The sequence below is a fragment of the Zea mays genome, chromosome 9, assembly GCF_902167145.1.
Source record: "Zea mays cultivar B73 chromosome 9, Zm-B73-REFERENCE-NAM-5.0, whole genome shotgun sequence".
NCBI lineage: Eukaryota > Viridiplantae > Streptophyta > Magnoliopsida > Poales > Poaceae > Zea > Zea mays.
Genome location: NC_050104.1, coordinates 89,605,924 through 89,633,529, shown reverse-complemented (window position 1 = coordinate 89,633,529; position 27,606 = coordinate 89,605,924). Strand labels below are relative to the sequence as shown.

Below are 27,606 nucleotides of genomic sequence, written 5' to 3'. Positions count from 1 at the left end.
TCATTGATAACACCCACTGAAAGCCCCCCCTGAATATTCGAAATCTAGCTGTGAATGGAAAGAGCATCCAATACTGTTCTCCGATTAGCCATTTGCTTAGGAATAGTTCTAAATAACCATGGAGTCAAATCTGCAATTCTATGTCCCGACAGCCACCTATCTATCCAAAAAACGTAGTAGCACCATTACCAAGATCAGTTTGCATAGCCATTGAGAAGAAATCTTTTACTTTCTTAGGAACTTGGATAGAAATAGAAGTCCAAGGGCGAGTTGGATCAGTTTTTGCCAACCATAACCAACGCATTCTAAGTGACCAAGCAAGCTCTTTTAAGCTCGAAATACCAAGACCACCCAGCTCAATAGGCCTGCAAACATGAAGCACAGCAAGAAAGATCCACATCTTGAATCTTTCCGCCCTCTCCATAAAAACCCACGACGAATCTTGTCAATAGCTTTGAGCGCCCAAGCTGGAAGATCCACAGCCATAGCAAGATAAATGACCATCCCTGTGAGAACATACTGGACGTGAATTTTACGACCAGATTTAGTCAATAAATCAGCCTTCCAACCAGCAAGTTTATTTGCAATCTTGTCAATGATGGGATGAATCTAATCTCTAGTGACCTTTTTAATAGCTAGCGGTAGACCCAGGTACCGGCAAGGAAAAGTAGCCACCTCGCAAGGCAGCAAGTCATGAAGCACAGCAAGGTCTTGGTCATCACATCTAATGGGATATACGCTGCTCTTCTGGACATTAGTACATAAACCGGAAGCCTCTCCAAAGAGGTGAAGAATATCCAAAGTAATATTGATATCCAAAGCAGTCGGACGAAGAAATATCACCACATCATCAGCGTATAAACCATATATTGAGGTAGTAATTTAGGCTGTTTATTTATGATTTACCTGAATCTCAGTCGAAAGTTTACTTGGAGCGGTAATATTGACCTCTGATATTACTGTCGCTCTCTTTGAGCCATATTTCCCTATTTTTTAACTGATTTGTTTCTTGGTTGTAGAAAATAAAGAAGGCGCCCAAGGTGGAGCTCAGAACTGGAACAACTGTTTGGAACGCGTTTCAATAACTGTCCCATTTAAACAAAGTTACCTATGTAGTTCATTTCATTGTACCAGTATCAGTTTGGGCATTGTGATTAATAGTTTTTACTTTCTTGTTAGATGGATCCAATGTACCTTCCCTAAATGTATACATAAGGTCCCAAAGTATTCTTGCATGTGATAAGAGATCTAACTAGAAAGTACCTGTTGGTTGATTTTATCATGATACGAGAATCACAAACACATTGTTGATTTTTCAGGATTTTTTTCACTTTATATCATGTTTATAGAAAAGTCCAAAACAACACAATACACTTGCAAAAGTTGCGAGTGTTCCTGCTTGAGCTATATTTTTTGAACTATGTAGTATCTTTGTGTTCATGTAAATAAGGCATGGTAATCACAAACACATGATTGATTTAGTCATGCCTATGATATTGCTGATTCATTTCATTTATGGAGGATTGTGAAGTTGTGTAGCTCTTCTTTTGTGTTCAAGATGAAGTTCATGAAGCTTGGATAAAATATGAACACCTTTCAGGATGATGGAAATGAAGTCAGGCGACCGATCCCTTCTTTTAATTTGCTTTCTTTTACCTTGTTTCTTTAATGCTGACTTTGAATCCTCATGTTGTTCTTAGAATATAATTGTTTTTTATTTATTTCAATTATAAATGATATGATCTGAGTCATTGTGTTTTATGTAGTTGGCATCGTAGGTTTATGCTTCAGTTTATTCTTTGGAGGTATTAAGTACTATTCATCAAGAAATCCAATAGTTATGATATTTTTGTCAAGCGTTCACCTATAAAATACTATATTATCAATGTTCTTGTTGAATCCATCCAGATATTATAATCCATACTTGCATGTATTGTCCAATATGGTTTACTTCAGCCTTGGTTAGAGAAGGTACTTTATGAATTTTTCTAGGTTCATATTAAGATACAACTACATCATACCAAATAGAACCATACTTTCTCAGGAAAACTAACCATAACTGTAGAGAGGAACAAATAGAAGAGGAGATCGAAGTGTGGAACTAATTTAGGATGCTTCATCTATGAGTTTTATAAAAAAAGAATTCAGTGATATTTGAACAGTGTAGTCAAACCTTGCCATTTATTAGTTAGTTAATAATAAATCGTCTTGTTGGTCTCAAGGCATTGTGTCTGGTATTGCTATGAAATATTTCTGCAACCAATCCACCCAATGCCGAGGAAGCCATTAGATGCTTTTATCCGTCAACATCTGCAAGCAATGCTTGTGCTCAATGTTAGAGTGGACGCACTAACTAGTTCAACCTAAAAGCTTAAACTGATGGGAGAAGGTAGTTTATCCACTTATACACTTGAACACCCCCACTCACGTGCAATCAGAGAGAAAAGCGTAAACATGAAAATAAATGGGTGGAGCATAAATAAAACATCTACTAGGATTCAAACTCAAGACATCTGACTCTGATAACATGTTAGAGTGGACGCACTAATCAGTTCAACCCAAAAGTTTAAGTTAACGAGAGAAGATAGTTTATCCACTTATACACTTTACCACTCAATACAAACTAGTCTTTGCTTGCAGAATGGTAAATGTTGGGGGCATTCGTCTTCCGAAGGTCCTCAAAATCATGGTTAACAATGTTTCCCAAGTATAATATATGTGCAGGAACCTTCGGAAATGGGTATGAAGTTGTTCACAATATGAAAAGCATGGTCGGGACGAAGGTCGAACCAGCTCCGAAGCTACACGCAAGGAAGCTTCGGCTTAGTAGCAGAAAAGGAACCGACTTAAAGAGGAAAATGCTATCTAGTCCTCGATAGATTGTCCTAATGTCAATAGTAAACATGAATGGCATGAATGTAATTTTACACAGGCTGCGCCCTGTGCCTATAAATAGATGAACAGTACCCCCGTACTATTCACGCTGACTTGTACTCGCTCGTGCGTCACGCTTGTACCTTTTCCTTCTATCAAGCCAAAGGTACAAATGTAATTTTGTATTTTTCTGTTTATCCATGATAATATAATAAAGTTGAATAATGTTATATGATCATTCATGTTGTTTCTTATATTTCACATGCTTCTTCTTTCATTAACGTATACTGCGATGATGAAGGTTCGTCCTTCATGACCTTCGTCTGAAGATCATTATATCCTAAGGGAAATAATGCTTCGAAGGACGAAGGGCATTAACCTTTAACATTTTGTGTTGCCTTTTTCTTAATTCATAGCATTTGAGAACAAGTCCCCAACATTGGCGTCCACCTCCGGTGAACTCATTCGACCACCTTCCGCAAGCCCTGACCTTCGTCATGCCGCCGAAGAAAGCTTCAGCGCCAGGGGCTGCTGCACTGCAGCCACTGGACACAAACCAGGAAACTCTCTCTCTCTCTCTCCGAGAGGCTCAAAGCCAGAAGAGAAGGGCCACCAGTCCAACACTCTAGGAGGAGGAGTTGTACCAAGAGATCAGGGACATGGAGATCATCCATCAACAAGTGCAAAGGAAGAAGGAGAAGATGGCTCGGCTGGCCGATCTTCAAAGGAAGATCGACGAAGCTACTGAAGAAGTGTGTCATCTTGCTCAAAATGAACAAGACCGAAGGCCCCAACACAGGGAGCTTCATCAGGAAGGCTTATTCAACGAAGATGGATGGTATAATGATTTTAATCATGATACCTTTACTTTTGATGATGCTTCTCCCTTGGCAGCAGAACTGCAGGCTATCCCATGGCCACAATCCTACAAGCCACCTCAACTACCCATGTACGATGGGCACTCAGACCCAAAATAATTTTTGATGAGCTATGAGGCAACAATATCCTCATACGGAGACAATACAGCTGTCATGGCTAAGTCCTTCGTCATGGCAGTCCAGAATGTGGCCCAGACATGGTATTCTTCCCTTCGACCAGGGACAATTACGTCGTGGCAAAAGCTCAAGGACATGCTGGTGACCAGTTTCCAAGTCTTTCAGACGAAGCCAGTCACAGCTCAGGCCTTGTTCCAGTGCACGCAAGACCATGAGGAATACCTCTAGGCGTATGTCCGAAGTTTCTTGCGACTGAGGGCACAAGCGCCCACAGTGCCCAATGAAATTGTCATTGAGACCATGATTAAGGGTCTTCGACCAGGACCCACGGCTCAGTACTTCTCTAGGAAGCCCCCACAAACTCTGGAGAAGCTGCTTCAGAAGATGGATGAATACATTCGGGCTGACAATGACTTCCGCCAAAGAAGGGAGGAAGCTTACAGATTCTCGGAGATGACCAGGGGCTTCGGAGGAAGAATCCACCCGAGGCATGTCAGGTCAATCCACAATTCCAGCCAGAATGATGACAAAGGAAGCCAGCATCAAAGGCCGCAGTACACCTCACAATCTTTGGGGCAATAACAAAGCTCTTTCAGGCCGCCAGCTCCAAGGGGCAGAGGCGCCAGGGGCTTCGGAGGAAGATATGGGGATCAGCCCAAGAAGATTTATTGCTTATTCTATGGTGAGGACAAGGGCCATACTACAAGAATGTGCCAAATCACCATTCAAAAGCAGAAGGAGATCGCGGAAGCCGAAGCTCGGCAAAATCAGCCGAAGCAGGTCTTGCACACTGCTTCGTGCCACTCTCCCTACATACCAGAATATGTGGGCAATCATCCTGCAGCTTCTGTTGCTTCAGCTAGTCATTCACAGGCTTTCTGGCCACAGCTCCCACCCCCACCACCACTGCAACAGACCTATTCCCGAAGCCAGCAGCCAGAAGGGCGCCAGCACAACCAACAGCAACGGGAGTTTAGGGAGGAATCTGAAGCTCGCACAGTCAACAGTACTGTGCCAGAACCAAAGCACATTTATTGAGTGATATCCTACCCCTGAAATACTTTTATGTTCTATGTCATTTTGTTTTTCAATAAGGAACAGGCAATGCAAATCTAATTTTAATTCCTTGTAATAGTTTCACTTTTATCAGAATGAAATATATCTTCTTCACAGGCTTATGAAGCTCAAAAGTCGTTCCTAAGAGAATGCAGAGCTAAAAATTGTCGAAGCTACAAAAAGTCGTTCCTAAGGGAGCATAGCGTAAGTTCTGCCGAAGCTACAAAAAGTCGTTTCTAAGGGAGCGCGGTGTAAGTTTTCTGCTCAAAAGTCGTTCCAAAAGGAATGCAGAGCCAAATACCGCCGAAATATAAGGCGAAGAAGTTCAAAAGACGTTCCTAAGGGGATGCAGAACTTATACCGCTGAAATAGAAGGCGAAGAAGTTCAAAATACGCTCCTAAGGGGATGCAGAACTTACACCGAAAAATAAGCGGTGAAGCCGAAAAATAAACGGCAAAGAGATTCCAATCGTTCCTAAGGGGATGCAGAGATTGTGTGTTTCAGTGTGGGCGTGTGGGTGTGTGTCTTCGGCATTAGCATCATTTTTCGTATCATATCATCACATCATCCCGCATGGCATCACATCATACATCATATCGCACCAATGACACGAATTGAATACCAAGTCGATTTTCGGAGAATGCTTTGCAAAAAATGAAAATGTGCTAAGGCACAAAGTAAGCTAAGAAATACAGTTTCATCAGCTCTGTTGCAAAAGAAGGGATCCTTTCACTACACGACGGTTCACTTACAGCGACCTACGGTTGGTTGCTAAAGCGGCTTTTAGCGACCTACGGTTGGTCGCTAAAAACTTTTAGCGACCCATAAGGATGGTCGTTGTAGGTGCCGTCGCTAAAGGCTTTAGCGACCGACATATTTTTAGCGACCGATCGTCCGTTGCTAATATTGTATATTTAGCGACTAACCGTGGGTTGCGGTACTACAGATTTAGCAACCAATCGTAAGTCGTCATACTATATATTTAGCAACCAACAGAAAGTTGCCCTTGTTACAGTTGTTATTAATAATAATATACATTTAATTAAGCACCATAAATCATAGATTTTTATACACAAATCATAAAGACATACACAGTTAATCAGTATATCACAGTCATAAATCCATCACATAAACACAAAAGCACCATAATTATATGTTCACAAAAGCATCACAATTATAATATCATTCACAATTAGATCATTTACAGATAGCTAGATCATTCACAAAAGCTCCAGAGATGATCAGTCATAAAAGCACCACAGCGACATCACTCCAGCTTGAAGCAGTTCAAAAGCCCACAACTACATCACTAATGTTTCATATCACTCTAGCTATTGTTCAAAAGCCCACAACTACATCACTCTAGCTGCTCCAGAGCTGATCAGTCACAAAAGCACCAAAGCTACACTAATGCTTCAAGCAGTTCAAAAGCCTTCAGACAACCACTCCAGCTTCTTGTATCCTCCTGTTTTAAGGTACAAGCTTTCTTTGTCCAGAACACCCTAGAAAAAAGTACATCAAATTAGTATATTGTTGCTACATTTGCAAATAAAAATACAGTTTTGATGCCTTATCTACCTCCACTAGACGGTGTTGCAGCCTTATGCACCAACTTCAGCTGGTGCAATCAAGGTTAATCATCATTAAGTTGATGGCTCATATAAATCTAAATATAAACAAGATAAGATATAGAATATTACTTTCTTGTACGGCCATGCAACTGACATCATGTAAGCATCAGCCATAGTTTCCACATTGGCACAAGGGCGAGGCAAAACTGTATCTCGTTTTAGCACACAAGTTACAATAACTTCACAATATTGCCTTCCAAGGATCTGGCCTCCAACTGTGGTGCTTGGTTTAGTTAAAACAATTGTCCCTTTAGCCACAGGCAAATCAGATCTCAACATAGCATACAATATGACATCTTTTCCAACCTGGTGCAAATGATTAAGAATAATTTACTTCAATGTTTTTGAGGGTTTATGAAAACAAAGGTTAGAAAATGTATGAAATGAGTGAGAGCATTACAAGATCATCATGTTTAGAGTGTGAAGCTTCAGCAAAGTGCCTTGTAGATCTTGGTGAGTGTGCACCTTGCATCTGATGAAATATTTGATCATCCTCATCATCTAATTCCTCATCTTCAGAAGCACAATATTCTTCATTGTCTTCCTCATCCTCAGCAGCAAACTTGTTCCTCAGCACCTTAAGAAACACAATTTCATAGCATAGTACAAGGAATCTAGAAAATTAGGATAAAGCAGCATGAATGAAAATATTGAATACCTTATGTTCAAATGAAGTAGAGCCGCGATGTGACATGGGCTCTTCACTTGCCCGGTCTGGTTGAGCCCTTTGCTCAATTTGAGTCTGTAGCTCAAGTACACGCTCTTCTAAAGCAGCCTTCTCACTTTGAACCTTTGTACGAGCAAGAATCTCTATTTGTAGTCTTGTTGCAGTATAAGACTTCAACTCTGGAGTGCCAATATCTTGAGGAGTAGGGCCTAAACCCAAAACACGAACATATCCTTTTGGCTCTTTCGCTCCACAAACAACAGAGAATGCATCACCCTCTTGAATTGACCGGTCCTTTAACTCTGGATATACTCCAAGAACATCATTAAGTTGGTCCTATAGAGAATTAAAGATGATTCACATCATAAAAGGTAATTCAGATAGAAATGTATATTGTACTAAAAATTAACAACAAAGCCTTACAATTATTGGTTTTGCATGTTCTGTAGGAACACCATTTTTTCTTGTATGGGTTTGGATAAAGTTTTCATCTCTTCGTGGAGGACGTCCTAGTTTCACAGCCTGCAAACATACTTTTCTGTCAGTTTCACAAAGGGAAAAAATGTAACATGTAAGTTCATTGAAAACCAGGGTTATACAGGTAAGGCAAAAATGGTTATACAGGTAAGGCAAAAATGGTTTCTGTCAGTTCCCATTATGTAGATCAGGTACATAACCTCCAAACACCATTTGATTTAGGCTTTACGGGAGGAACTTGCTACCGCAGAGCGTAGGGCTGAAGAAGAGCGCATTTCTCATAACGCCACAAAGATGGTAATTTGTCAAAGTTTAGTCTCTTAGGCACTTTATATTCTCCGTAGTTTTTTCTTCTATTATTTTCTAGTCACTTGCTGTTGCAATACAGGCAGCTGTTGAGAGAGAAGTAGAACTAGAACATCGAGCTGTTGAGGCATCAAATGCTCTAGCTAGAATCCAGGTAATTTTGCAAGGTATAACTATCATCATGATCTATATTGCAAGGATGTTAAAGTCATGCAGATAAATTTTTGGATGCAAATCAGAAACTAGCACATTGATGCTAAGCAATGCTTATTTCCTATTAAGCTCCCATGTAATATTTGCGACAATGAAATAATGAAAGCTCATCCATTAGTCTGGTTCTTTTAGTCTTCAAGAACCATTACAGTTAAAATTTTAAAAGGCTGGATGTATAATAACTTACATGCCTTATTATGGTTATTATTCAAATATAAAAGTATCAATCTATTTTGTGTCTAAAATGTAGCACAGCAGCACAGCAGCACAAGCAGCACATGTAGCAATCTATTTTGTGTCTAAAATGTATCACTGTTGCCCATGCTTTCAGACTAGACAATAGAGCTTATATCGAATGTGGAGCAGCAGGATGTAATCATGAATAGATATAGTAAAATACAAAGAACATTACCAAATCATATTATGAACATGCATAGCTCACACTGTCGGCTGTATGGTGCATCTTTAGCTTTTGTCGATTTATTTTAGCTTTTTCTGAGCGATCCTAAAAACAGAATAAAAAATATGTGTTACAGGATTGAAGTATGGTTGCTTTATTAGAACTAAAGTGTAGAGCTTACCTGAAATTCAGAAGACATCCAATAGTTGTACATAGAGTGCCAATCATCATCATTAACCCTCTTATCAAGACATTCTGGAATTTCTTTTATAGACAATTCAGGATTGAAGTATCATTGCTTTATGGATGCTTTAAATTGCTTTCACTTCTTTCCAGCTGTGCGCATCACCCAGTTTAAGGCAGCAGCATCTACATCATAATATGTCTTTATATCCTCCCACAACTCATACTTCTTGTTTATATCAACAAGCCTCCAGTCCGTGGTAGCAATAGACAATTTCTTTCTAACTTGACACCCAATAGCACTTGAAAGTTGTCTAGCACTTTTACCAATAGGCTGACCTCGATCGTTGAGTAAAATTTTGATTTTGGCATTTCAGGTGACCTTGAGAATATTCCCTCCATCTTAGTTATGCCCCTTGCAGGCCTCTTTTTGTAGCATTGATTGGATCATCCTCGGAAACTTCAACTTAAGCAAATGAAAAGCACACATTGGTAACTGTTAAAAGAAGTTGCATGTACTAAATGATATACATGATATATAAATATGAGGATTATGAGTCATCACCATTGTCAGTGAGAAAATCTCCCACCGTCTGCAAATCAGCAATCGCTTGTTCGTCTTGAGGTTGAGCATTTTGTCTTTTTGGCCTTGGTCGCAAGTTTGGAGGTTTAGTTGTTGGAACACTTTGTCTTTGTGGCCTTGGTCGCAAGTTTGGAGGTTTAGTTGTTGGAACACTTGTCTTCTGTTTTTTCTACATGCAAATGGCATGAATGTTATGCAGTTAACTGCTATGAAACTGACATGAAATATATATATACATTTGCTAAAAGTGCTAGAACTAAAACTGAAACTGCTATAAAACCGGGCGCAGACCGCTTCCTATTTGTTCGTGGGGCTGTAACTGTAAGCCTTGTGACCCCTAAGCAGTCTGCGCTGTGACACCCCTGGTGTCAATTTCATGTTATGTCGGGAGATTTATCCTAATCTCGAATGCTCAGTGAAAATTTCTATTTCTCTATCACATCTATCTTCATTCATCAAGTTACTCATGAATGTTTCACCAAGTTTGGAATTATTCAATCTCAAGAACAGCCAAATTTGGAGCATGTTAAAACTTTTATTTCTCGAAGCAAATGCAAATTCGAAAGTCAATATCGTCTCGTAACTCCTGTCCAGACTCATTTATTCGGACTCTTGACAGTTGTGATATTATCCAATCTATGTCCGAATCCACTGTCTCGATAGTCGGTCTACGTCCAAATACTTAATCCGAATTCACATTCTCCCGCAGGATCTCTATGTGTGAACCTCTAATTAATTCTTATGCAAATCGATTTGTTTTCTCTATATCATCATTCATCTCTATCCATCAAGTGTATCTAAAGATTTCTAGAAGTTCGAACCAAATACACACATGAAAAGATAAATCCTATACATGCTTGAAACTGCTCGTCCGAACAAATGCGAATTTTGAAATTCAACAAAACCTTGTCATATTGCTAAAACAACTCTATATCAACTCTACAACAGAAGTTATTAAGGGTTTATGTAGAGAAAATGCCAAGAAAATGTCGAGAAAATACTTCGATCGCTTTAAATATATAAATTGAAGCTTTATAACTATACTACCTTGACCAAAGTGAAACTTTTATTTATATTCAAGATATGAGGTTTGACCTTTAATAAAAGTTGTAGAACCTATGTTATACAACAAACTTTATATTTAAACCAAGCCTTGATTCAATCTCTAAGTATCCCAAACAGTGCCATCAAGACAGAATAAAAATCTGATTTCAGAATTCGAATTCTTCTAAGTCTGGAATCAGTGTCGTTCGTGTTGACGTCTCGCGTTCCCAAATTTTTGTTCAACAACTCAAGTTTTCCCAAATATAAAAGTTGTTAATAACTAAAAGGGGCACGACATATTAAAAGATGGCATTCATCCGATTCCGTTTGACATGCTTTGACATTCAGTTTTCACATGTTTCCACTGATTTCTAACCCACTGACAAACCAGTTTTCGTGGGTCCATAACTCTCTAACCAATGCCCGAATCACCTCAAGTCCTGTACAACAATTGTAGAGTATAGATCAAGGAAGATATTTTGTGCAGCAACCAAGATCCGATTCCAAACAGAAACTGCCAAAACACGTCGCCCAAAGATGTCACTGTAGCACCTGCCACCTGCTGCAGCTAGCTGACATGTCCAGAGCTTGGCTCTATAAATGGCAGCCCTTGCCCTCTCCCTTCTCTTCCCCCACGCCATCTCTCCCCCTCTGCTCGGGCTCTCCTTGGTGCGCTGCTGTGGAGCCATCCCTCTCTTCTTCTCTCCCCTGGCAGCAGCGAGGATCCCTTCCTATGGCCATGGAGCCCTCAAACCTACAGCAAACACACCTCACGTTCAGGAAGTCCAAGGTAGAAGAAGACCCCTGAGTCTATGACAAGTGGGCCCGAGTGGAGATGTGAGTGCACAAAGTTGCAGATTTTTGTGTTGTGTTCAAAAATTCATATCTCGAGTTTTAGAGCTGCTAAAATCGTGAAATTTGTTTTGTTGGCTTCCTTATGAAATGCTCTAACTAGTGGATCTATATGTTGGTATGTTTTAATGGAAAAGTTTTTCTGTAGAAATTCGTATTTAAAAACTGGTTTAGAAAGTAAATGAACTTGCATCTCTCCATAATTTTAATTATAAAAATCCAAAAATGATGAAACTTGTTTTGTTAGTTAGATGTTGTCATACTCCATCTAAGAAAAAAAATTATAGGTTGTTCACTGTTTTCTTGGTGTGTTAATTAAAACAAGTTAAATAGAGAAAAGAAGATTGATTTGCTTGTTATTTTTGGATCTGTAGCTCTAGTGCTCCAAATGAATTGAAATTTTTACAGTAGACCCTCTGTGTGATGCTTGGTGACTGGTAAAACTTTCATGAATAATGGTGCATGTGTAGCTGAGTTAGGGATTTAACTTGTTTGAGACATATTAAGTAGTTTTAAATGGTTTATAAATAAGATATAGATGTAAAAATGGAAAATGGTCTTCCACTGTCCTTTCATGATATTATAGTAGCCTAAGAAAACTTAATATGGTCATGCATTCACAGAAAATAATTAGTTTTAGATTTCACTTGCTCTCACATGCTTTATTGCATTAGTAATTTGTTATTTTTGTAGTAAATACAATATAAAACCTGAGAATGTGAAATTTATACATTAGTCATAATTTGTTATTACCTATGCCTCATAAAAATTTCAGCTCCAAATTAGATAATTTCATATGGTGCTAAAATGATACATATTTTATAATTATAAGAACAATTAGTGAAAAATTAGAAGTAAACAAAAGCGTGCATGTTTTCTTTGAAAATGCTTAAGTATCTCAATATAAATTGAAACTTGATAACTAAGTCATAATGATTTAAACTTGAGAAATTGGTGGTAGTGTCTCTCCATGATTTTAATTGATGATTGAGTTGAGTGCTATTGTGCTAGCAAACTGAAATTCCTACACGTATAGTTTTTGTTGTGCGGTTAATCTAGTAAAGTAAAGTGTGTTTTATGTACATATGTTCTATATAAAAGTTGTAATTAACTTGTATATCTAGCTCTTCCAAAAATTTAATGAGCTAAGGATTAATGGTTTAGAAGTTATACTTTTCACAAATTCAGTACCTGAATCTGTCCAATTTCTGAATAGATTTTAGAGATTGCAATGGTTGGTTAAGTTAATATTGCAATAAGTTATTTGTGGTCACAAGAAAGTTGTAGATAACTTTATTAACTTGCTTGTGTTAAAATTTGACAGTCATAAGTCTGATCGTTTAGAAGTTATGCTTTTCACAAGTTTAGTAACTGAATTTGTCTAATTCCTGTACAGATTTCAGAGATCGCATTGTTTGCTTAAGTTCAATTTAGAATCAGTCCTTGTCAATTATAAGAAAGTTGTAGATAATTTTATTATCTTACTTGTGTTAAATTTTCATGACAAAAAACCTGATAGTTTGAGAGTTATAAATTTTATAAGAGGATTGTTGTATTCTGTCCACTGTCAAAACAGATTTCAAAAACTGAATTGTTTGATTCAGTTCAGCATAGAATCAATTCTTGGTGATTATAAAAGTATGTAGTGATTTTTCCAAGCTTTCCAAAAAGTCTTGGATCACTCTTTTGGTGGTCTGAAGATTAAGTTATGGATATTTAAAGTGTGAAAACTGAATCTGTCCAAAATCTAGCAGCAAAGCCTTCTAGTGTCTTTTACTCTTGATACACTTTAAATCAATCTGAGATGTTTATAAATAATTTGTAGAACATTTAATTAGCTTTCCATAAAGTCTAAGATCACTTTGTTTGGATGCCTGAGTCTCTAGTTATGAATTTTTGAAGTCGCAAGTCTGAATCTGTCCAAATCTGAATAAAATTGTCATTTATCACTATTTAACCTTGTTAAGTGTCTAATCACCTTGAGATGACCATACCAAAGTTGTAGAGTGTTTCTTATGCTTTCCAAAAAGTATTTGATCACTATTTTTGGATAAATATCTTTTGAGTTATGACTGAAACAAGTAACTGTTGTGCTGCTCTCTTAATCATGTTGATTGTGATTGATTACTCTACTCTGTTGTGTTTGTCTTGAGTGACTGCTTGCTTGTTTTGGTGTTAAGTGCATATGAGTAACAATGATAGTAACTAATATAATTAGGTTATATGTAAGTAACTAGTGCACGTTCCTAAGTAGTAAATTAAATTGTTGAAGTCTAGTAAGTAATCAGCTTCAATCAACATCAATTTAGCAAGTGTCACTATATGGACGAAAAACAAAATTAATGAGATGTTATTATTTCTAATAATTGTGCTGCTAATCTGAGTATTAAAAAATACCAACCTCAATAGATTAGTATAATAAGCAGTATGATTAGGCTATCACTTTCTTGTGTGCCCTTGGATGTATGCTTGCATTAGAGTATTGCGAACAATTGTAAAACCCGATTAAGTAACTATTCCTTTTTAACTAAGTCAGTCTATGTGTAAGTCATCGTAAATTATATGTACTTAACTAGTTTAATCATAAGTAGCCAATGAACGATTAAAGTGAACAAGGTAAATGCTTGTACTCGTGATGTCGTGTTTGTGTGGGTCAAATATAGGAAATGTTCGTCGTCTTTCCAGTAATGTTGACTTGTTGTACCCAATGACGTATAGATAGCTAGCGTTAACGTATGGATGTTTATGTGTCTTACTAGTTAATGTTAGTTCTCTATCATGTACTTAAAGTATCTTGTGCTATTTTATGATATTCATACATATGCATCATGCATCTCATTTAGGACCGAGAGATGATGATCGTGCAAGTGATGTGGTGCCAACCACAAGATGCAGTTGGTGGACGACCTGAAGAATGATGGACTTATCCAGTGGATGCTCGCCAAGCGAGTACCCCCGACAAACACTATCTAAGTGTCAAATTAAAGGCAAGCCCCGGTTTTATGCATAACCCATTATATATATGCTATTTTACTACACTTAATGTTTGTAGGCTTGTACCGTGCACTTAAGTGTAGGAGTTGCCTGAAACCCTAGTTGCATGAACTCAGGATTCCTTTTGAGATGGATACTAATATGCTAGGTCGAGTAGCTGCTTTACTAATTAGGGATCTCGGTAGAAGTCGAGTGATTTTTCCAGCACTCGTGCGAGGTCAGGAATTGGTTGTATCCATTTTTATATCAGAATGATGATGGTCTGTGGACAACGGTCCATGGGGATGCGTTGTCTACGAGACGGAAATTGGAATAAGGATTAAGGTGTGGTACCGTGTGTCAAGCGTTTGAACGTACTAAACACATGCCGAGAAATATGGTAAATCGGCAAGCCTAGTACCTGATTGAACCTGGCAGTAGACTTTGCCCCTCACGCGACCTGAGACGTGGTCTCCCATTCCGGTTATGGTGGGTACAAGTGCGGTCACTGCACGACGGCAGTCGGGGTCAGTGAGACATTGTACGCCAAGGCAATGAGCCCTGATCTGCTGACGGGGAATCGATGGGGACGGTTGATGTGTGTGGGGACGGAGTGCCCCTACATGTCGTGTGTTTAGGTTTACCTTGCAAGGTTTAAAAACTTGATTCGAATCGTCTGCTTCTCACAGCTAATGAGACTGCTTGATCCATGCTGCTACATTGAGTAATAAGTGGAAATGAGTTGACCGGCAAAAAAAAGGTTGATTGCTTAAAAATGTTTGATATCATGTATGAGTAGCTAGGTACTCATCTAGTTTAAAAGGATCATACTAAAACTTGAAAAGCTAAAACTTGATTTTAGACTCAGCTAGTGCTTTTGGCAAACCAAACCCCTCAGCCAAACAGTTGCATGTCTAGAGGTAGAGGAGTAGACTCCTCACACCGGGTAAGTCTAGCTGAGTATTAGTATACTCAGCCTTGCTTGTGGCACAATTTTTGCAGGTACTCTTGGATTTGGTTGATGGTGTGACTTGGCCTCCATCCCTGCCACCGGGATAGACGGTCAAGTGGGTTATTGCTTTCGCAGGAGAGGACCAGGAGGAGTAGCGTGGCCAGGCTTCGCCATGTTACTCGGGTTTTCTCCGTTAGTTATTTCCGCTGCATTAAAATTTATGGTTATTATTTCTGAAACTCCGATAATGTAATCACTAATGGTACTCCTTAAAATTTGTGGTATTATACTTTATTGTATTTCTCTGTGCCTCACCTTCGAGTGAGCTAGTGGTATTCGGTCCTGGTAAGTGGCTTTATCGGACTAGATCCGAGAGACTGACGGGTTATTCCGGTTTAAGTGTGTTGCTGCTCTTGCAGGTGTGACTTGGGCACTTATACTGGAATAATTCGGGCGGTTCCGCCACATGCGCCTTGTGCCTGCTGCTGTAGCGGTAGAGTAGAGAGAGATCAAATGTAAATTACATTTTTAGCTCAAATTCACGACAATTGGTTGTCCTATCTGCGTATGAACGCTTGGATTTCGTGGAACAGCCTAGGACATCTCTCTTCTTCAGGCAGCAGTTTTTTTTAATTTTATTTTACAGAGGCGATCGTGTTCAACAGAAACTGATGAGGCATTTTAGAGAGTTCAATCGTGGAAATACAGACTCTGGTGGCTTCCAATTTCCCTATACGGATCTAAAGACCATTATGACACAAGATATAGAAAGGAATACACCAATACCAAGGAGAGCCCAATGAAACAGAAGACTTCACAACTTGATTCATGCTGACCGTCTACAGAAACTGCTATAAAACTGAAACTGAAACTGCTATAAAACTGAAACTAAAACTGTGCTAAAACTGAAAATTGATAAGCCATCTACAGAAAATGTGCTAAGCCATCTACAGAAAATGTGCTAAGCCATCTACAGAAAATTGATAAGTCGTCTACAGAAACTAAAACTAAAAATTGATAAGCCATCTACAGAAAATGTGCTAAGCCATCTGCAGAAAATTGATAAGCCGTCTATAGAAACTGAAACTGAAAATGGCAGTTCTATTTCCTTCAAAGAAATGGCAGTTTTCCTTCAAAGAAATGATGCTGGCATACACATGTAATTGACACTAGTTATTATCATTTCAAACACAAACAAGCACACCTCATACAGACTAGATGTTGATTAGCTAGTACCTACTTTGGTTGGTCGTGTATATATATGCAGCGCAGCAGTAGTGGCTTCTACTGGACACCTCTGACTTTTTCCCCCAAGGTAGAAGAGTATGCAAATAGTAGCCAGGTGAGCCCCCCCCCCCCCCCCCCCCCCCCCCCCCCCCTCCGTAGCTCATTCAATTCATGGCGGCGTCCCGCCAATCATTCGCTCGAACAGTGACTGACAATGGCAACTGAGCCCAGTATCCAAGCCAGAAATTTTAGGAAAGAAAACATTCTTGTAGATGAGTCAAAGCAGATCGTCCCAAGTAGTAGTCGAAAGAGATTCACGGCTGGTGGAATGGAAGGCAAGGCACCTTTATTATTATTGTCTTTCAAATAATTAGCCGCCAGACCAGACTAGGAAATGCAGCATACCCACTAAGCTCTTGTGAAGTTGTGATCAACCGCCTACTACATTTCCCTATCCAAGGTCTAACGCTAAGTAAACCATCCACCATGCATTTCAATATGTCCCAACCTAGTGAACATTCCTTAATGATGACATTTGCTGTGAGACATGATTACAGCAAGAATTTGATAGGTAACATGATTACAGTAGTCTGGGGCGGCTTTGCTATATTAGTCTTTAGAATGTTTCAGAATTAGAGGTGTTAAAATTATAGCGTGGCTAATTCAAATAGCAGTGTTTATTGAAGATAAATATCGTTAGTGTTCATGTCAGATTGAGGCTCATTCTGAGCGCGCGTCGAACTCAACTACAACCTCCTAACGCACTAAAAAATCTGAGCTTATTCAGTTTCCATACTCTGAAACGCGACAACACTAACTGAGCGTATTCAGACTTCGGAATTTATTTGCAATAGCAACAATCAGCTGTCGGTGAGAACAAAACTGTATAAACTGAAATTCAGTTAAGAGATGCCAACCTTTGAAATTTTTTTGGATGGACCTTGGTGCTCCATACTCTTGACGATTTCAGGGATGTTAAGAGATGTCAACCTCCTTTTATTTCTTTCAATATTTTCTTGCTTCAGCTGCTCGTATTCACTACATGATCCATCTTTATTGCTTTCTCTTGCGCTTGCCATTTTTTTCCTGAAATATCAACAAACATGGAATCATCAAACTTACTCAAACAATGAGATTAGCTATTTATACTCAAACGATGAGATTAGCTATTTATACTCAAACAACAAGTGCATGCATATATTAAAAATATCATCAAACATGGAATCATCAAACTTACTTTCTAGATTTTTTTTCCTTGTTTTACTCCACTAACAATGACACCATCTATATCTGTTCTAGCACATGGGACACATCCAACAATAAGACTTTCAAATACATTAGATTGCAGATCAAGGATTGGCAGAACTACATCATTTTCATCATCAATGATACCATAATCAACATCACTTCCATACAAATCTCGCGGTTTTGGCTGAACAACAGCAACCCATTCAGTATCAATTGAATCAACAACATAGTAAACTTGCGTTGCCTGTGATGCTAATATGAAAGGTTCATCCGAGATCTTTTCACCAGTATTGAATAAATGTTTGAAATTCACTGTGGTGATTCCAAATTGATCCGTTCGAACCCATTTGTTGTTTACACGGTTATCAACCCAATCACACTTGAAAAGCACAATATTTCCTTTATGGTGGTAGTTGAGTTCAAGAATTTCTTTTATGATACCAGAAAAGATGTTTTTCCCTATAGTATGGTTGTCATCATTTCCTCTTTCGAAATGAGTTGTCTCAGCAGCTAACGCTACCCCACTACTTTGGACAGACCTATTCTCATCATATGACTGTGTACGAAAGTTGAATCCATTTATTGAGTAGCTGTTATACTTATGTGCAATCATCATTGGTCCCTTAGCTAAAATTTTGATCTCTTCTGAGGCCTCCTCACATGTTTCCTCAACCTGTGGTACCAATACTATTGTTAAAGTGAAAGACTTTATGAGATTGTAAATTCACTTCTCCTTTTATACTTACATGTAACCTGAACCACTCATGGAAGGTTTTATGTTGCATGTGGTTGATCTCACGCTGATTTCGAACACCAATTGAGGAGAGGTATTGAGCATGTTTGCTGAAATGGCCAACATGAATTTTCTTTGAAGTATGGTATTGAGCAAAACGAAGAGTAAATAATCACACGATACTCGCTGAGTTAGATAGCTTACTTTAAATATGTTTCTATGTTGGAATAGTTGAAAAGGACATATCTATGTGCTTGAAGCCATGTCTTGTGATCTAAATTGACAACACACTTTCCAGCCAATGCTCGACCAATTCTGTGAAAGAATGGAGTTGTAACACAAATTTGTGTTGGTAAGCGATTTCTAACTCTATGGTTGAAGTGGGTCTCATCTTGTAAATACCGAGAACAAAACGTGAGAGCCTCATCAAACAAAGAACCCTCCATAATTGATCCTTCCGGGTGACTTTTTGTACGCACATAGCCCTTGCATTTTTTAGAAACCTATACATGTAAACAACAACACTCCTCATGTTATTGAAAAATTATATCGTTATTTGTTTGCTTTGTAATATACCAAAGAAAATTACCTCTCCACCGGCCACATGCTTCGAAAATGGATTGGGCCTGCCACTCTTGCTTGGGTAGGAAGATGTACCATCAAATGTACATTAATGGTAAAAAATGATGGAGGGAAAATAATCTCTAAAAGGCTCAAGATTTCAGCTATCTCAGATTCTAACCTTTGCATGTCACTTATTCGAATAACAGGAGAGTACAATTTTCTAAAGAACGTGCTTAAACGAATCAGCACAGCACTAACTTCTTGAGGGAGAACTCTCCGGACAGCAAGTGGCAGTAAATCTTGTAGAAGAATGTGGTCGCCATGAGTATTAAGATTAACTATCTTTTTTTCATTGACAAGAACATTATGTCGTATATCAGCGGCATATCCATCAGGAAACTTGACCCCTTTTAATACTTGACAAAACAATTTCTTCTCAACAGAGCTCATTGAGTAGGGTGCAGGAGGCAAATAAAATTGATTAGCTTCTAGTTCAATAGGATGAAGGTCGCTTCTAATACCTAAAGCTTGAAGATCCAAGCGAGCATTCAAATTATCCTTAGATTTTCCATCAATGTCCAACAAAGTATTAATTATATTTTCACACACATTCTTCTCTATGTGCATGACATCAAAATTATATCGAATTTTCAAGTCCTTCCAATATGGAAGAGTGAACCAAATAGGTCTCCTTTTCAAAAAGACTAATGGTTTCCCATCCTTGCGTTTCTGATTCCTTATTGGCTTACCTGATGGCTTCTTGCCATAAATTGTTTTCAAATTTTTTGTACAATCCAAAATTTCCTCTCCTGAAAGAGGAGTAGGTGCTGGCCTCAACTCACTTTCACCAAATGAATCAACATCAGACCTAAATGGGTGGTTTGGATGTAAGAACCTACGATGTCCCATGTAGCAAGACTTGCTACCATTTCCAAGTCTGAGAGAACAAATCAATGAGTGGCAATCAGGACACGCTGCTTGACCAGAGGTGACAAATCCGGATACACTGCCTAGACCAGGGAAATCAGTGATGGTCCAAATTATTGCAGCACGCAACTGAAAGTATTCACCCTTTGAGGCATCATAGGTCTTCACACCATTAACAAACATATCAAGCAGATCATAGACAAGGGGCTGAAAATAAACGTCCATATCACTACCCGCAGAAGATCGACCAGGAATTAAGATAGACAAGATAAAATTTGAATCCTTCATGCACATCGATGGTGGAAAGTTGAGTGGAATCAATATGCCAGGCCAAATACTTGTAACTAACATTCATTGTCCTATATGGATTGAAACCATCTGTAGCAAATGCTAGGCGGATATTACGACTATCCATAGCAAATTCTGGATACTTTTGATCAATATCTTTCCACAAGGGTGAATCGGCAGGATGCCTAAGCAAACCATCTTTTACTCTGTGTTCATCATGCCACCTTGTGAGACTTGCAAATTTAGAAGAAACAAACAATCTTTGGAGTCTTTTTTAATAGGGAAATAACGAAGCACCTTCCTAGGAACTTTGTACTCACGTTTCCCATCTAGACTCTTCTTTTCTGATTTCCAACGTGAGACACTACATACCGAGCATGAATCAAGTTTTTTATGCTCCTTCCAAAATAGAATGCAATCATTTTCACATGCATGAATTGTAGTGTACCCGACTCCTATAGATTTGACCACGTTCTTTGCTTCATGAAAGTTTCTAGGAAGTGCATCAACAAGTAAATCTACCAACAAATCAAAACTTCTATCTGTCCATCCTCCAAGAAGTTTGATGTGAAGCAAACGAACTAGGAAACATAGCTTTGAGTAGTTTTGACAACCCGGATATAATTCTTGACTATTGTCTTCTGCTAGCTTACGAATGGCTATTGTGTCTTCATTAGGTTCCTCAAAAGACCCATCATCCTCCATATCCCCTCCATCATCTAAACCACAAGCCTATCCTTTAACAACTCAGATATTGCATCATCTTCTGTAGGATGCTCGCTAAACTCATCATCATTGTTACCATGATTCACAAAAGAGGACGAAGCTTCTCCATGTAAGGTCCATGTTGTGTACCCTTTTAGAAAACCATCACATATCAAGTGTTCTCGCACTTCACCGGCCTCTCTCCAAAACAAGTTAACACACTTCTTGCAAGGGCATAGTATCTTGTTTCCTATTGCTGAATGTCTAAATGCAAAAGCTAGAAAACCATTCACCCCTTGTTTATAAACCTTTGTCTCCCTACATACAGTTCCTATGTTACATATCAATATAACTATAGAAAAACATAAGAGTTGCTATGAAAAGTTGCTTTGTACCTACCCTCACTTGTGATCCATGATTTATCCATACTCTTTATGTAGGATTTATTCATACCTAGGTGTGCCTACACAACTTTCACTAACTCAGGCTAACACGACCGTAGTATATGATGCGTTCTGCAAGAGCTAGCAAAGCAATGAGGGCAGCACTTATGTACCATTAACCTGCCCTTCTACTAGCTGATCGATCGACCCTCTCACACAATCCAATAGTAATAGAATTTTATAATAATTTAACATTCCAACAACCTCAAATAATAATTTTAGCACCAAACAATAATGTGCCTAGTGTGGGCAGCAAACAAAAAAAAGCAACGTGTCTAGTGTGGGCAGCAAACAAAAAAAGGTCTCCACTCTCCATGAGATTAAGACCAAATGATGGCAAAAGCACTAACCTGGACTGGACCGCTAGGCGCTGGCCGTAGAACTGTAGAAGTAGTGTGCTGTGTGGCTAGGCGGCCTGGTGGACGGCAGCAAGCCAGCAGGCAGCAACTGCCTGGGCCCTGTGCGGACGGCCAGACGCGGACTGTGGAGGCACGGAGGCGCGGACAATGCCCGAGGGAGAAGCGGGGCGGCGCGGGGCGGCGCACTCAGGTCGGAGATGAGGGGCGGAGTGGCGGACCGGCGGATCCAGAGTCCAGACACTGGCCTCGGTCGCCCCGTGTTTCCTCGCTGCTTTCGGGATCTGCTGGAGCAGTGGAGCACTGGAGCCTGGCGGCTAGGGTTAGGAGGTGTCGAGGTCTCTGGATTTGCTGCTCCCTGGATGCCGGATAGAAGAGGTTGGGACTGGGAGCCTGGGTCCTGGGACGCTGGGTCACGGACTCTAGTCCCCGACGACATCTATAGTGACCAACCATAAGTTGTTAAAGTTCTAGACTTTTAGCGACCAACCGACCGTTGCTACAAAAGGATTTAGCGACTGACCGTCGGTCCCTAACCTTTAGCAACCAACAATTGGTACCTAATAAGGGTCGCTAAAGATCAACTGTCGTGTAGTGTTTGTTTACGAAGCATGAATGTTTTTACGAAGTATGAATATTTTTACGAAGCATGGATGTTTTTATGAAGTATGGGTATTTTCACGAAGCACAGATCTTTTTCTTTATGAAGCATGAAAAGAAGGGAAAGTGTTTTTTTGCCGAAGGCTCAAAAACGGTATGTATATAAAGTTTCATGCATCGCAAAGAAGTGAATTACAAAATAATTTACATATTAGATTCAAAGATATGTACATCGAATATTACAGTCTTGTTACAACAAAGCTATATTGACCATTTAAAAATGTTTATACAAAAAGTGCTAGTCTTCTTTTAGGATCTTCTCCGCAACTTCATTCAACAATTTATTGACGACTTCGTCAACAATAGATTCAGCCATATTAATGATCTCCAGTGCTTCCTTCGTTTCTGGATCGGCCAGGGGATCGAACAGTTCCGGTGGCGGAGATAATTCAGCTACAATGGAAAAAATTAATCAGTCTGAAGCCACAAAAACAAATGCCGAAGCTAAAAGCCGCGAAACAATACCAATGCGTTTCTCGTGCTCTGCAGCTTCTTTAGCTTGTTTTGCTTGTACTCGGGCGTCATGGATGTCTTTCTCACTTTTCTTCATAATTTCATGAGCCATCTCTCGGCCACCATTCACCCAGATGTCATTATAAAATTTCCCGCCCATTAAACTTGCTTCAGTTGAGGGGTCCTTTGTATCATCCACAGAGAAGGTAGCTTCGCCCTGGGCCATAGTCTTGACATGGTCGCTGTCGATGTTTTGGGTCCGACCGCACACCCGGGGTTGCCCCTCAAGGTGTTTTTAGGAGTAGGACGGTGTCAACAACTATAGCAAAATGGTTCGTGCCGATTGCACGAGGGACAGTGGACAAGGTTTACAGGTTCGGGCCGCTTAGAGATGTGTAACACCCTACGTCCTGGTGAGTATGCTTGGTGAATGTGGTTACAAGAGAGCTCTCCGGATTGAGAATACAGAGAGTTGGTGTGGATGGCTACGTTATAGGGTCGATCGTTCTGAAGGGGTGCCCCCTAGGCCTTATATACTCGACCGTGGGGCAATACATGTGGATATGATAACAACGTGTAGCTAAAAGATAGTGAACTGTTTGAGTTTATCTCCCTGTAGTTCTGCCGACTTATCCTCGCATGGCTCCGTTGCATGGGGGCTCCAGCGCGGGAAAGTCGGATCTCTGTTGTGGTCGCTCGCTCGACGTTGTGGGTCGTCCGGGTTTGCACTAATCCGGTCTCATGTCGATCTGCTTTGCTGGTTGTCACTCCTCAGGCCCACGAAAGAATGACCTTACGATTTATTGGGCCCTTGGGCCTTTTGTGAGGTCTTTTACTCTTTTAGTGGACCCGGGGGATATCTATCCCCCACAAGCCCCCGATCTTTGGGTTAATTTAGAGGTAATCAGCCCAAAGATCCCAGGTCCAGCTTGCAGGTTATTTGAAGAAAATGACTTCTTATTGTCTCCTCCTGCTTTGATCACTCGTAGACCGAAGCTTTGTTTCGTGCTTGTGCCTTAGAGGTCGGCATTTCAATCTGTAGGATTCTGAACTTCATTGGGTGCACCGGAGGTGCACCCAATGGGTGTAGCCCCCGAGCTTCGAGTAGATTTTAGAAAATAATCTACTCGAAGGTCTTCCCCAGAAATTATTTCCATTTGTGCTCCTGCGTTTTGGTTGAGGGCCGGCCTTTTAATCTTATCCCACGCCTTAGAAGTCGGCACTATCTTGGCTTGGAATGATAATCCATGGGGTGCACCGAAGGTGCACCCAATGGGTGTAGCCCCCGACCTTCAAATGGATTTTTGAGGATAATCCATTCGAAGGTCTTCCTTTTGTGTCTCTTTGCTGAAAATTATCCTTTCTGTTTGTAGAAATTGGCATGAAGCTATCCGTATTATGCTTTGGAGGTCAGCGTTATGTCATCAATATTATGCTTCAGAGGTCAGCATATATTTTGTCTTTAGCAGCCGAGTTCGCAATCCATCCATATCTTGCTAGGTAGCGCAATTTATTTGCTCTGCGACTGATTGGACGTTTGATGGATGTTCTCTGTCTAGTCTTCACGTCGCTTCTGTCGGCCATATTTTGTACTTCACTGGCTATATTTGGCTTTCCTCTGATCCTTACTGATATCTCATTTTTGTCTTGAGGTATTCACTGCTTGCCCTGCACAGATGTGACCGTTTTGAAAAATATACTGATAATTCCTGGGCGTCCCCCCCAATGGGTGTGGGCAAGGGACGGCTTGGTACGCTGAGTGTTTTAGCCGGCTGCTTCTGAGTAGTAATGTGATGTGACGGCGGGTGTAATCATATCCTCCGCGCTGTTGACTGGAGTCCCAATGGGTGTTGTGTTGTGTGAAACGGCGTCAGCCGCCTGACGTGTCTTCAGACAGATTGAAGTGCTTATTGAATGCTTTACGACTGTTCAGTGACCGCGGTTGGAGGTGAGCGGTTGCCTTCTCCTTCTATAAATAGCGCCGTTGTCTCTCTGGCTTTTTCACATCTCTCGCTGTTCTCTGTTGCTTCCCTTTCTTCTCTCCCTTTTGCTTCCACCATGGGCAAGAACAACAAGCGCAAGCGTGAGCCAACTCCTCCATCGGAGGAGTTTGGTGACTCGGAGTACTCAGAGGAGGAGTTCTCATCTGAGTCTGAGGGGTCTCCGGCTCCCATCCCCCTGCGTGAGTCGTCTGACGACTCAGACGACTCCCAGGGGCTCGCGGGAGGTCTGGACGTACATCCGGGCCGTCGAGCGCTCCGGGCTCGAGGGCTCGGATGAGTCGGAGTACTCCTCGGATGAGGAGGACTCGGACTGCGGCGGCGAGGACGAGGAAGACGACGACGACGACGATGGTGGCGACGGTGACGGTGACGGCGGCGGCAGCAGGGGCAGCAACAGGGGCGGCAGCGGCGGCGGCAGCAACAGGGCCAGTGGCTAGATGCCACTGGTCTTTTAGATATTAATATAGTATAGTTAGAATAATGTAGTAGTAGTGTAGAGTAGTATAGCGTAGTGTAGTAGTAGTAGTAGTAATGTAATGTAGTAGTAGTAGGGAAGTATCAACTCGTAAAGAGTTGATTTGTAAGTATGTTATCTTCCTTCTAATGAAAGAATGACGTTGGCTTCTCCTTGATGATTGTCCTGCTCATTTGTGAAGCTGATTCCTTTGAGACAGTAAGTGAATAACTCGGGCATCAAACTGATGCTTTCAGAAATAGCTGCCGAGTAACTTGTAGATGGTGTCGGCGCTTTAGAGGTAACTGCCGAGTGACTGAACACGATGTCGGAGTTTTAGAGATAACTGTCGAGCGACTTGAGACGATGTCAGAGGGCGACGTTAGCGTTTTAGAGGTAACACCGAGCGACTGAATACGATATCAGCGTTTTAGAGGTAACGCCGAGCGACTGGAGGGCGACGTCAGCGTTTTATAGGCAACGCCGAGCGACTGAACACTATATCAGCGTTTTAGAGGCAACGCCGAGTGATTGGAAGGCGACGTCAGCATTTTAGAGGTAATGCCGAGCGACTGAACACTATACCAGCATTTTAGAGGCAACGCCGAGTGATGGGAAGGCGACGTCAGCATTTTAGAGGTAATGCCGAGCGACTGAACGCGATATCAGCGTTTTGGAGGCAACGCCGAGTGATGGGAAGGCGACGTCAGCATTTTAGAGGTAATGCCGAGCGACTGAACACGATATCAGCGTTTTGGAGGCAACGCCGAGTGATTGGAAAGCGACGTCAGCATTTTAGAAGTAATGCCGAGCGACTGAACACGATATCAGCGTTTTGGAGGCAACGCCGAGTGATAGCAGGCCGCACGGGCCACTTTGAGGATGATAGCCGAGTGATGAGGTGGCGCACCAGTGTTCTAGAAATAACTGTCGGGTGCTGACTGGGCACTTTTTGAAACGGTATCTAGCTCGAGAATATCCCATAAGTGTTGCGCTTTTAGCCGCCTTTGCTTTCCGTGCCCTAGTTCTTGCTTTCTCGCTTCCGAATCCTCTTTGCCATTCGCCTCCCACTCTGCTCGCTGGTAGAATCGAGATGGCGCCCAAGAGGAAGACCTCGAGTTCGTCTGCTGTGGTGATTCCTCCAATCGACCCCAACAGCCAGTTGCCTTTCGCAGGTAACCACATGTCCGTCATTTCTGAGCCTGAACTTCTCCACCTCGTATCCATCGGGGTTCTTCCTCCGCGGGAACTCTGTTCTTGGCGGATTTACCATGGGTTTACTGTTCCGACTGAGGATACCCATGAGTCCGTTGTTTACGCCCCTTTCCTTCTCCGCGGCCTTGGCCTTCCCATTTCTCCCTTTTTCCGCGGCCTCCTTGATTTCTACCATCTTAACTTGACCCATTTGAACCCCAATTCAATCCTGCAAATCTCCATTTTCGTTCATTTATGCGAGGCCTTTCTTGGCGTGCTGCCGCATTTCGGTCTGTGGAAATACTTGTATCATTGTCGCCCTGGGATGGCCGGAGGACAACATCAGTTGGTTGGGGGTGCCAGCTTGGAGATGCGCCGCGGGAGGAAGACAGAATATCTTGAGATCCCTCTCAAGGACAGCATCAAGGGATGGCGCTTGGAGTGGTTCATAGTTGAGAATTATGGGAATTCTCTCCCCTCCTAGTCGGGAAGACAGCCGGACGTTCGCACCCCAAGCTGGACCGAGTCTCCCACAGATCAGGAGGTAGCTGAGGCAGGTGTGTTGCTAGCTGAAGTTGGACTGCTAAAAGAGAGGGGTCTGACTGCTGAAGCCGTGGTTACTGATTTTGTTTTCAAGAATATTTAGCCATTGAAAGACAGGGCATATCCAGCTTATCTGTATCGAGGGCTAGCCGACTCAACTCGGGTTACCAACAGAAGAATTCCCTCTACAGACTTGGTGAGCCGACTTGAGATGATCCTTAGGGGCAAAGTGTCAAATGTTGGTGCTCCAGTGGCATACTCGACCTGGAACCTGCCTCCTCCCAAAGCCTTCACCCTTTTTGTGTCGAATCCGCCTGTCACTGATGGCAGTTTGGGCCTTAGAGTGCGACCCTCTGCTGATGAAGTTAGTACCTTGGTTGCTTCGCTTGGGGAGATTCCTGATGATGAACGGCAGGTCCATTTTGAGGTGCCCTTGAACCCTAGTGATGCAGAGATAAGTGCTATGCTTGATTTGCTGGCTGAGGATTCTTCCGACGCTGCTCCTGCTGAGGCGTTGGTAGTGGCGCCCCTCCCAGAGGCTGATACAACTTTGGATACTCAGAAGCCTGTCAGTACTCGCCCGAGGCGCCCTTGCCGAGCC

The 27,606-nt window shown here is 41.1% G+C and overlaps 1 protein-coding gene and 1 long non-coding RNA gene across 2 annotated transcripts; both read right to left on the bottom strand.

Moving 5' to 3' along the window:
* Positions 1-6,268: 6,268 nt before the first annotated feature.
* Positions 6,269-6,703, bottom strand: LOC103638654 (uncharacterized). Its single transcript, XR_558957.4, has 3 exons — positions 6,627-6,703; positions 6,505-6,544; positions 6,269-6,428 (listed from the first exon to the last, which is right to left on the bottom strand). It is a non-coding gene; the product is annotated as an uncharacterized lncRNA (long non-coding RNA).
* Positions 6,704-7,023: 320 nt separating this feature from the next.
* Positions 7,024-8,912, bottom strand: LOC109942358 (uncharacterized). Its single transcript, XM_020544294.1, has 3 exons — positions 8,802-8,912; positions 7,648-7,746; positions 7,024-7,560 (listed from the first exon to the last, which is right to left on the bottom strand). Exons 1-3 carry the CDS (start codon positions 8,832-8,834, stop codon positions 7,180-7,182), a joined length of 513 nt encoding a protein of 170 aa, XP_020399883.1. The 5' UTR covers positions 8,835-8,912; the 3' UTR covers positions 7,024-7,179.
* Positions 8,913-27,606: the final 18,694 nt, after the last annotated feature.

Coding starts and splice junctions, on each gene's coding strand:
- LOC109942358 (XM_020544294.1), bottom strand. CDS start 8,834: ATGTACAACTATTGGATGTCTTCTGAATTTCAG. Junction 7,747..8,801: donor GGATGTCTTCTGAATTTCAG/GTAAGCTCTACA, acceptor GTATGTTTGCAG/GCTGTGAAACTAGGACGTCC. Junction 7,561..7,647: donor AACATGCAAAACCAATAATT/GTAAGGCTTTGT, acceptor AATTCTCTATAG/GACCAACTTAATGATGTTCT.